Here is a 12516-nt window from a genome sequence, read left to right as displayed (position 1 = left end):
TGTTACCATAATGAAATAGCGGAACGGAAATGTTACAACAATTTGTCGTGTTTTTTCATACCAAATGAAGGGTCCGATAATAATCGTAAAGTAAAATATGTATTTTTATTATATGTTCATACATTTTTAAAAGTAAATATGTCATTGAGATTTTCAACATAAATTTCAGATATCTTCGAATGAAATTTACAAGATATCTTGAAAAAATTTGTCATTTGAAATATTTAGCAAAGATTACAAACAAATGTTTAGAAATTATTCTATGCTACTAGGGGAATTGCGGAAATAAAGTCCCACATTTATGTAATTTGCATCACGTATGAAATTTGTTAAGTAAAATACCTAGTAATTTACTGTAAAAGATTACGTAAATTATCTACGGTATTTTTTACTTATTCAACTCTGGAAATGAGGCATAAGACAATAAACTACACAACGCAAAATCAAATGTTTCTTGACAATGTTCACTCTATTGTGACAGTCTTGATTCTTTTATCAAATTGACATAAACGTTGCTTATCGCTAGAATGATAAAATAGTTTAAAATAATCACGGTGGCTTTATGAAACTTTAGATATATGTTCTTCTTTCTTTATATGTCATGATATTCCGGTTAATGCAGCAGTTAATTATTCTACATTTCTATAAACTAAGCATACTAGGTTATTATAACGTATGATATCACATAAATTCACTGAAAATGTTAAGATCTTTGAAAAGTATAGATTTGAAACATGGAGGGACAACACAAAAGGTAAGTCTGGAAATGTACCCTCGTAGCTCGGAGTAATTTCTAAACATTTTTTGTAATCTTTGCTAAATATCTCAAGCGGCAGATTTTTTTTTAATGTCCCGTAGATTTCATTTGAAGGTATCTAAAATATTTGTTGAAACACTCAATGATATTTAGCTTTAATAATTGATAAGCATCTTATAAAAATACATTTTTTACTTCACGATTATCATCTGACGCTTCGTTTGGTATCAAAAATCACGACAAATTTTTGCAATATTTTCGTTCCGCTATTTCATTACGGGAACACAACATGTGATTTTGATTTTAAATATTTTTTAAACATTTACAATGTATTCGGCAGATATTTAAAAAATACATTAAAATTAAACGAAATGTTTCGTATATCTGTAAACAAAAAAATAGTAGTAAAAAACATGGAGTGTTTTACTACATAAATAGTATAAAACAAATATTGTAAAGTAAATGTTTTGCAATTATTTCAAATGTATTCTAAATATTTCCATAATGTACGATACTCGTTAAATATGTAGAAAATATGAGACAATATATTTTGTGCTACTGGGTAGTTTTTCGTACTGAAATTGTATCGTTCAATATTTTAGGACGATTGTACTCACGTATGGGATATTTCAACATCCGAAAGATGTGATTGGGTAAAACGCACGCATGATTGCGAAACAGACTCCGTTATACAATACGCTCACATTCTGTTCTGTATATTCAATTCTGGAAACCCAGCTTTATTTGCATTGGGACTGGTTCTACTTTCAATGTGGCTAATGTATTTGTTTTTCATCCTGGGAACAACTGCGGACAATTTGTAAGACGGTTTTCATTCTAAATAGTCATTTAACAAATATCAACGAAGATTAATTAATTGTATCGGAAGAATCATTTCTTTCGTGTCTTCATAAACATAATATATACCCGGTAATTATCAATGGTGATTCACTCCAATTTTCGTATAATTTTGATATATCGTAGAGGACGTCGTCCCGAGTATTTATATATATATATATATTTAAGGGTCGGACTTGAATATTTTTGGAGTTATTAAACGATTGAAGAATAGCAATAATATAGCATGGCGGAGCGTGTATAGATGAAAATGGATAAAAGGGTATAGATGGATTTTAATTAGGCAACGTCGATTAAATTTCTCAGCGCCTTTCGTATCATCTTAAGTTTCGTTGTGCTCTTCGGATTACGGTAAACTGTGATTAATAATGTACACGTCCTTTCAGCTTTTGTCCATCTCTTTCCGCCATTGCCACAGTCTTACGTCTATCTGCTAATGTAGCTGGTGTTACGATATTAGCCTTTGGAAATGGAGCACCTGACATATTTACATCGTTGGTATCCGATGAAGACGAAGCAATGATAATGTTCACAGAGTTAATCGGTGCTGGTATTTTCGTGACAACACTCATTGCTGGGACGATAGCCGTTGTATCTCCTTTTCAAGTTTCTGCCCAACCGTTCATAAGAGACGCATGTTTTTACGTTGTCGCTGTCTGTTGGATAACGTACGTTATCAAAGATGAGACAGTCTACGTCTGGGAAGCTGCAAGTAAATTGTCATTTCATTATATATTGAATAATTTATATCATTTATAAATTGTGACGTGGTGGATTCGGTCCACTCGTCCCAGGAATTCTTAAGGGCCGAGTATGCTTTTTAGCCGCCCTTTTATGGTCCTTGGGACCGGCGGTCCCCGACCCGTGAGGAAGCACCGCCAATTCGCGTTGATTAGTCTCATTTTTCTGTGCCTTTATCACCGGTTTGCCTTGTTACGTCAAAAGAGTAACAAATTATTGATCCGCACTCAGATCAGCTTACCTGCAGCGCGAATCGAAACCCCCTTTTTGGCCACCTAACTTAATCATAGAGCCGGGGGGGGGGGGGGGGCACAGACGGTCAAGGGCGGAAATAACCAAGACTAGGGGTTTAACAATAAAATTTTTATTACTAGACAACAATTTAAATTTGACCTACAAATACAATTAAATATTCCCTGAACTATATGAGGTCGATTTCAGTAAACTCGATCAAAATTATGCACGAACATGGAAATCGCAAGGACAGAATACACAATGATATTACAAATGCCAGAATTCAAGATCGCAAACCTACCTTAACGAAATGGAAGACTGGTATTCTCCATGTCTCATTACGTGTGGTGCAATATCAAAGTTCAGACTACAATTTAGAACCAGGATTCAAGGATAAGCTTAACGATAAAACAATATCAAAATTCAAGAATAACATTTAAGAATAAAATTTAATATCGAAATTAAAAAATAAAATTTCAGAATAAACTTAATATCAAGGTACAAGAATAGAATTGAAGAATAGAATTTAATATTAAAATTCAAAGGTAAAGCCTAAGAATAGAAATTTAATATCCAAGTTCAAGAGTAAAGCTAAGAATAAATTTTCAACATCAACTTTCAACGATATAACCTTAATACAAACATTTATCGATTAATTGAAATACGACTTGGTAAAACTCTTCAGGAATCCAGGTTCAAATAGAAAAATTTGGCGATCGGGGGAGTAGATGATTGAAATAAATTTCACTGAGACATTTCATGTAACGATCTCGGGATTACTTAGAATTAGGAGGGAAGCATCTACAATAATCACATTCAGCGAAATACATAATATGAACAGCTCGATACAAAATACAGGCTCAGTGAACAATTACATTCCGCTATCAAATTTCTATATTAATTCGCGGAGACACGATACAATATTTCTGAATTACAAATATATGTTTATAAATTGTTAAAACTAATTATGTCATTGAGATTTTCAACAAACAGTTTAGATATCTTCAAAGCAAATCTATAAGACATCTTAAAAAATCTGTCGCCTAAAATATTTAGCAAAGAGTACAAAAAATGTTTTGAAATTATTCTGTGCTGTAACGGGATACGATTCGGAATAGGGTTGGAAGGAATTTTTTGAGGATGCGGCGGCTGGACGATGTGCCAAAGACCGCTGAATTTAGGGATATGAGGTTAAGGATTAATTACCTTTATTTTAATAATTCTGAAATCCGGACAACTTCTTCTCTTTTCCTACTATTCGATTGTATTCAGCATTCTATCTGCTGAAACTCACATGCCTCTATTATCACCGATTCTGACTACGCTGCGCTGGCGTCGCTCGATCGCTCCGTTACGGTATTTGTTAAATTTTGTATAAAAAATGAAATTTTACGAGGGTTAGAACCTTTCTTACGGTCTCCGCATTCACGTTGCAAAGTTTAAAATTTATTCGGTACACCCAGTTTAAAGAAAAGTTTCACGAACGACTGACTGCTCAGATCTCACTTTCACAACTCCTTAACGAAAGGACACTAGAGGTAGCACACATTTTTCTTTTATTCGGATGAAATTTAAAAATCTTCCCTCTTTGAATAAATTGCCTCAATTTGACCTGACACTATGCATGGCAATAAGAAAGACGCGGACATAATAAAATAGGGTATAATTGATTACTTAACTTTTTATTTATATACTGCGAAATATATTTATTCATTTTACTTATTCTGAAGAACAAAACAGTCATTTTAAGTTACTAGTTTCTTTTCGTTACACACAAAAGTTACGCACACGAAATTAGTTGTTTCTGATGGTTTTCAAAAAGTATTTTAATATTTTTTACAATTTTTTTCAAAGATATTTATATCATTCAACTGCAACAAAAGAAAATACAAAATCTTGCAGATTCTAGTAAGAAAAAACGTAACTTCGGTTCTTCTACCGTGGGGATTCCTTCTTTTACAAAGGTTGATGAATTCTCTCATATAATACTCCCTCTTCGTATAGTTAATATTACCATTCCAAATGTTGATTACTCCTGCGCACCTTTTAAGCGTAGCACCATGGATACGGTACCTATTGGCAAGGTTACGTTTACCGTTCCATATGGTCAATTTCACCATTTGTGTGGTTTCACTTACCACAATATTTTAACCATAACCTGTAGTAACTGTAACCAAGTTATTATTTCTGAGCATGAATAGGATTATTTACAGATATTCAATGAATTCGATACCATTGGATTTCTTCCAGGTTTCGTTGCCTATTACATCTTTTTTATCATCATAGTGATCACCATGCAGGTGCATGATCGCAGAGAAGAAAAACAAAAAGGTGTGCCATCTATATTTTTTAATTATGCTTTCCGTTAGTCTTTTTCCTATTTTCAATGGTAAACTCACAGGTCGTACGCAGGGTTAGGTAATTTCGCGTTTTTCGAGATTTTTAACCTATATTACGTAAACCACGTAGTTTACTGTAGAAAAACAGTAAATTACGTTTTCAATATGGCGGTTGCCGGAAACGCACGATGTATGTATCCCTTTAGTTATAAACGTCTATTAGCGTGTACGTAAACGCGTAAATATTTTTAAGAAGTAATTAATTTGACGTTTGTGTTCAAAATGTTTTTGACTTAACTCCGTTTAATATGAAATTTTTAATTGGATTTATTACTTGCTATTTAGAAATACAAGGTTAATATACATTGCGCTCGTGTAAAAAACTAGAGACGTATTATACGTTATGATATACATGGAGAAAACCACGTTTGTTGCTTGACGTATTATACTTACCCAACCCTGGTCGTACGTATATGTAACGAAAATCTTAAAAAAATATAAAAATATATTTTTAATTTGTAGGAAGAATTCCGAATGCACGGAATGCGACCGTCTTTCAAATTTTCTTAGCAAATCGCAATACCGACATCCTACCTCAACTGTCGCAGCGTGCACGAGCGTTTAGTGTTCGGACTAAATTGGGTAAGAAGTTTGCACTACATTTAGAAACAGCGTCAAAATATTAAAGTAAAATGAAAATGATCTCTGGTGTCAATATATTTATAAAACTTTTCTACGAACTGCACCGAGAAAACGGTTTTTCTAATTCAAACACGGAAATATGTTTAAACTGCTTTTATGTGCTGCATCGATCGACAAAACGTTTATTTGATTTCAGTAAATGACAAATTTTCACGTTCTTAAGTAAAATACACTGTTTGTTTGACATAACTGGCTTAATTTACATGAATAATTTCTTTAAAATAATCAATCAACTTGTTTGACACTAAAGCTACGGGCGGATTTATTTTGGCTGTGGTGGACCATTTAAAACCAGTCAATTTGACCGGGCTTGGTAGTTGTAGCATTAAGTATTTTGTATTTATATTTAACAAATCATTTATTCGATTCCACCAAATGAATTTAGAAATACCGCAAGGTCCTTCGAAGTAAATAATTTAGTGGGCAATACTTTAATGGGCTAAAAGAATGAAAATCAGTGATATGAGTTGTAATATCACGTGAAAAATGAGTGAAAAAGTTATAATAGCGGCACGTTCTTAAATTGGTCGGGCATCCAAGTTTCGTTGGCTACGCCAACAAAGAATCTTTTCCTCTCTTACAATGTTCGTTTACATGAAACATTTATTGAATTGAAATCGAGCAAATCATTTGATTACATGAAATAAATATGGGCAATCGACAAATATGTTGTAATGAAATATATACTCGTTCGACTGTATAACAAGGAAAAAATAACTTTCATTGAAACATATTTGTTTTCAATCGTTTCCTCGGTGTGGGTCAAAAGAAATCGTTTTCTCAGGGTGGGTGCACCGAATGATTTGTCAGTCTTGTGTGACGGTTCGGTTCGATATCCTTAAAAAAGTCTTAAGGGGAATTTCCACGGTGCCAGTAACTTCGAGTATTACTCGTCTCGGGCAATCTGTCATTGCAGTACCGGAGTGGAGTACTCGTTCAAGTGCCAATGCGAGTCGCGGGAACGGAAAGCAATCCTGTTTCCTGTCGCGAGTTGTAACCCATACCACGTATTTCGCTCTACTATCATGTATACCAGACACGTGTAAACGCGTTTTTTGAGGGCGGCATGCAAATTCCAAGAGCAAATTGAAGCAGTTTTGTGCAATCTTGTGTTGAATTTTGGGTTGAAATGGTCCAAAGGTGAACAGGAGACCCCACGTTCGCATTTGTTGAATTGCATCGAGGGGAAGAATGCCTCAGGAATTCGAAACTGCAACGGTGCAATAATAAACAGGCGCGAGATACGGCACTGCAGAGGATTGCCGAAAAATGCAACTTCCAGGCACAACGCGTTCAAATACCGTTTAATCATTTTCTCCGTAAAATGTTTAAAATTGCGTCACCCCTTCGACATTTTTGGGTTATAGCCCATGACTTTCTGCTTACTACTACTGTACTAGTACTAGAAGGCTGGGTGAACGCTCCTATCTTGTAAAACACTCGCTTCAAGTACTCGGTTTTAGTGACTCGTTCGAGTGACTGGCACCGGGTAAATTCCCCTTTATTCGAATCGACTGATTTAAGGGTGGTTTCGTTTAATCCAAAGATACTGCGATTGCTGCGGAGGTTGCAAATGCCGAACTACGCGGGGAATCTGTGAATACAAAACAGACCCTACCAGAAATACCAGATATTGCATTCTCAAGACCTACTGACTGCTTCGAAGAGTTCATTTATGATATTAACCCAATCAATAAATACGACTGGGACAATGCTACGCGTTTTATGAAAATAGTGCTCATTATTCGTGCCCCATTTATGTTCGTTCTTCAGTTATTAATCCCAGTCGTAGACGAAACAGTTGTGAAGAGAGGATGGTCCAAACTATTGAATTGTTTGCAAATTTGTATAGCACCGGCAGCAGCACTTTTTGCATTAAATGGTAAAACAAGCTATACATCTACTGTTCCGTACTTATTATTTCCACGAATGACACGTTCATAATAATTCGTAATCTCGATTTGCAGTCTGGAGATTGAGTATTGGACCCGTACCCGTATTTCCAATAATATTTCTTATAGGTCTAGCAGTTGGTATATGTGTTTTTACATCTACTTCTCTAGATCATCCTCCCAAGTTTCACAATGTGAGTACTCGATGGCACGTATTCTAACCACTGATCCGTGTACCAACCGGATAGCCGATACCTTACAAAATGGCGTGTGACGTTTCGAAGCGACCACGGCACCTCTGGTTATGGGCACGTCAACTAATATTGTAGTATTTGCGCATGCTTCAAAACAACGCATCTTCTATCTGCAGATAGTATAAGAAGTGCCAAATTAAATGACGAAGAAAATAAAGCGCACCCGTTACTTATTTAGTATCGCTGCCCATGTGTAGTGGGCGCTGGTGTGCCTTGAATTCGTCGAAGCCTTCTCCGTATAGAACATCCGGCTATCCGGTTAGTGTATGGATCAGTAATGGCAGGGTTGGGTAATTCTCCATTTTTCGAGGTTTTCGACGTATATTACGTAACACAGTAGTTCACCGGAGAAAATCCTAGAATACCAGTAAATTACGTTTCCAATATGAAAAATGCTGCAAATGGACGACATACGGCTTCTGCTAGGTTATAAACATCTTTTAGCACATCTGTGAATACGGAAATATTTTAAGGATCAACGAATTAATTTGGCGCTTGTATTCTAAATTCTTTAGAATTTTACGTTTTCAATATGGCGGATTCTACAGTTGCATGATATATGTTTTCGCGAGGTTAACGTCTTTTAGCGCACATATATACTCGTAAAATTTGTAAGAAATAATTAATTTGGCGTTCGTGTTTAAACTCTTTCGACTTAACCCTGTTTAATATTAAATTTGTAATTGGATTTATTTTTTATTTCAAAAGAGAAGAACGTAATGTAGTTTGCGCTCGCGGAGAAAACTAGCAACGTACAGGAGAGGAGGATATTATGGAATACCATTTACATTTCTAAAAATAACTTTACTGGTCTTTGAATAAAAATCCCAAAATCAAGTTGGGTACAAACTAACTAACTAATTGTAACGAACTGTCACTTGTAAAGAAAATACTAATTTATTTTGTTGTTATACGAAAAAATAATTTAAAAAAAGTTATAAATGGAGGATAAGACAGGTGACTCAGCTGAGGGTTTCGTTACAGCAATGAAATGCTTAAACCATTTAGTAAAAATGTTTGTCTGTATCCAACCAAACGGGTGGCACGATGCGATGGTCCCTGGTGGAGCACCTTTAAGGAGTCGTTCATTCATGTTCTTCCTCGGAAATATTATGAGGCGGGACAAAGTCACCTCCTGCACTCATACAGGGAATGATGGTAACGAGAGAACTTCTTTCACCTCAAGTAAGGAACCCAATTTGTCTCTTTTCTTTTAGGCCTAGTACATGAGGAACTTTACATTGAACCACGGACAAACCAGTTCCGTCTACATTAAATATCCCGTTAGGACGATAGTTGTGTTTTTTGAAAAGAACATCGATCGGGTCAAAAAACTTGTCTACTTCTTCTTTATTAAATTCCCTAGCTCTGGCAAAAGATGTAGCCATGTGTTTATTGACCGAATGTTTCGGGTTCCTTTTCATAAAAGCGTAGAACCAGTCTTTGCCAACAGTTTCGTCCTAAAATGGATGGGGTATGTTATTGCGAATCGCAACTTGATAGACAGGACTGCAGACATCCCTTTCTGTGAGCCCATAGAACATGGCCTCCGTCTCAACGAAATATTGTTGTAACTCGTCTTCTAGTTCTTTAGAAAAAACTGGCTTATGGCCAAGAGCTGTTGAGGCTGCTACGTTTTCATTTTTCTCCTTACTGTTGACATGGCGGAAAAGAGTCGCTCTGAGAACCTGGAATTCCTTGGACGCCTGAAGGTACCCCATCTTCTTTTTACGAACAGCTTCTATGACAACACACACTTTGTTCTGTAGCGAGTGGTACGACTACAATAAGCGGTCAGCTCTCACCGCATTGCATCATGGGAGTCTTTCTTGAATAGTTCATGGTATTTCCACGAGATAGCAGCCCCAAACAGAGCCGATACCTCGATATTCCATATTTCCCGACTATTCCATAATACCCTCCTCTCCTCTATTATACATTGTAATATACACGTAGAAAACTACGTGTACTTCATGGCGTGTTATACTTACCCAACCCTGAGTGATTGTAACAAATGATATGTAAACTTAAAAATTTAATTCATTATAATTTCGACTTAGATCTTCGCATTTTTTGGTTTCTTTGTTGCGATGACAATCGTATACCTGGTGGCTCAAGAAGTAATGGGCGTTTTAAAGTGTGTTGGTTTTGCGAGTGGCATTTCTGACGCTATGTTAGGTATCACGCTTCTTGCATGGGGCAACAGTATAGGTGGTAAGTACTGATACGTATCATTTAGTGACCACGAAGGTCCAATTCGATGTATAGGGTGTTAAGGTGATATGAGAGCGTCATTTTATGTATATGAAACGTCAAAATATTGATAAAACTTTTCTCCAAACTGAATGCACCGAATTGTTGGAAACTTCAGCATGCGATTATGGAGGTTCCAAGGAAGAATGTGGTGCTCATAAAACTTCATAAAAAAGAAAATATTCTTGGTTTTAGTCTGAGATAAATAACAAATTGTTTATCAAAAAAGAAACTTCACGACCATCGCGTTCTTCTTCAGAGCCTACATAATCACATGCTCAAGTTTCAAATGATTCGGTGCACCCAATTTGGAGAAAGATTTTATAAATATTTTGACTTTTTATATACATATAATGACCCTTTCATATCACCTTAAGACCTTACCATCCTAGTCCTTATTATTCCGGTTCAGCCCTCCTCCCACTAACCAGACGAGATCGAACTTACCAATTAAATCTCGTTTTTTTTCTAATAATTATGGACAACCATCTTATTATAATAAAATTGCATTTGTTAATTTAAATAATTTAGTTTCGTTTTCAAACACATAAAAGGCTTAAACAAAAGCTGTAAAAGAATACAGTGCATTCCGCCAATTGCTTCAACATATTTAATTAACTTATTTTTAAAATGAAATTCACCAGAAAGAACAGATCATATAAGAAATACCTTCGTGGTTTCTTACGTTTGATCTGTAGCCTCAATTGAAGTTATTGCGTTACGATATTTTGATTGTGATGCATTTTGAGTAAACTTAACGATTATTAATTTTCTGAGCAGTGATTTAAGAAAAAAAAAAAAAAGAAAATAGTACTAAGCATTACATGCTCTACCACTCAGTAGCGTGCGGGTATCTCCGGCACCTCGCAATACAATGCATTCATTATTTTAAGCAATGTATGATAAATGTTTCTTACGTGTACGGAGAAAAACAAGTGCTTTAAAGTTACAGAAGCCTATCCGTTGGAAATTTTTGTTCACGATACGGTTAAAAACTGTTCCATTAACGGATTGATCAAGTTAATTACTATCTTACATGTACAGTTAGCAGAAACATTTCTGTAAAAGTCAGCTGTAACGGTAGCTGAAAGTCTGTTAATATTAATAGCCATGACACTGGTACATACATCTGAAGCATTACAAAATTCTAGGTGCAACGAAAAATATCTGTAGACATTACAGACTCGGTCTGTTCGGCTCATATTTTTTTTCAGAAGTATTAAGAATCTTTGTGAGCGTTACAGAATAAATCTGCAGATTTTATAGATTTAACGGATTAAGGATAACAGATGTTTATCCGTAAACCCTTCCAAGTACTTACATGGAATCGTTATAGATATTTATCTGTAATTTGTACGGATTTGAATAAGAAAATCTTTATCGTAACGCTAACGGAAATAAATTGCTTTCCTCGATTCAACGGAAGAAATCTGAATTTTACAGATTTTTATGTAGGATTAACCAATTTTTTTTCTCCGGGTGCGTTATCATTCATTAATGTGTATTATTTACATTTTTAGATCTGATCGCAAATATCACGATTGCTAGACAAGGTTTTCCTCGCATGGGTTACTCCGCTTGTATCGGCGGACCAATGTTCAACACATTGCTAGGACTTGGATTGACCTACGGTTACAGAGCAGTTGGAGAACCTGATTACAAAACGAAAGTTAGAACAAGTGACATGGCACCCGGTTGTCTCGCTTTTCTGCTTTGCTCGCTGGTATCGTCATTGACGTATCTTCATTTAACGGGTTTTTCTGCTCGACGATCTTACGGATACCTTCTTTACACCGTATACGCAACTTTCTTATTGATAAGTATTTTAAGCGAAATACATGTCATTCATCCACTTGGAACTGACCACCGTGAAGATAGTCACGAACATAATAGAACGGAAACTGTAAATAATTAAACAAATAGGACAAATAGAAACGTTGTTGATTTTCATACCTCTCCACCAAACACAGTTACGTAGCAATGATATAGCCGGTATATAACGTTTGTAACATGTAATGTAACATTGTGACGGGGCAGAATTCTGCTGTAACAATTAAGGGTTTAGCGATGGCGGTGAGTACCAAATTTTGTAACTATTTAATTTCAGCATCGATTGGCGACACTCGAAGTCATCTTGGGCGATGGCAAGTTGTAAGTAATTGTTGTAAATATTCGTTAGTATAAGAATTGTTATATATTAAGTATCGCGTAGGGCCTGATATATTGCGGGTCATTACCACTCTTGGTACGAGTTCTGAAGCATAATTCGGGCATTTAATAACCGCGCCGCGATACTCTACGTGGTACTTGGCGCAGTACACGCTGTCAATTGTCGACGCTTAGCGGTTTCGGCTGCTCCTTGGGAAATCGGTGGAAGGGGTTTTCCGCAATTCGGTGATTCTGCCGAGTATCGGAGTTTGTCTAGGATACTCCGAGTGTCGCCCTTTTCCCGTTGTCGGTGGGGCTTCGCTGCCGCCTAGTTTGCC

General features: G+C 35.9%; 1 protein-coding gene across 1 annotated transcript; it reads left to right on the top strand.

Annotated features, from left to right (window-relative positions):
* Positions 1 to 700: 700 nt before the first annotated feature.
* Positions 701 to 11945, top strand: LOC105698965 (mitochondrial sodium/calcium exchanger protein). The gene is made up of 9 exons (XM_012423623.1): positions 701 to 754; positions 1360 to 1577; positions 2002 to 2327; positions 4841 to 4921; positions 5452 to 5571; positions 7178 to 7513; positions 7599 to 7717; positions 9838 to 9991; positions 11551 to 11945. The coding sequence occupies exons 1-9, from the start codon at positions 701 to 703 to the stop codon at positions 11943 to 11945; spliced, it is 1803 nt and encodes a 600-aa protein (XP_012279046.1).
* The last annotated feature ends 571 nt before the right edge of the window (positions 11946 to 12516 follow it).

Source organism: Orussus abietinus, unplaced genomic scaffold (assembly GCF_000612105.2).
Source record: "Orussus abietinus isolate OABI.00-Male unplaced genomic scaffold, Oabi_2.0 scaffold229, whole genome shotgun sequence".
NCBI lineage: Eukaryota > Metazoa > Arthropoda > Insecta > Hymenoptera > Orussidae > Orussus > Orussus abietinus.
Note: the sequence above shows the minus strand (reverse complement) of the source record. Positions and strands in the feature narration are given on the sequence as shown.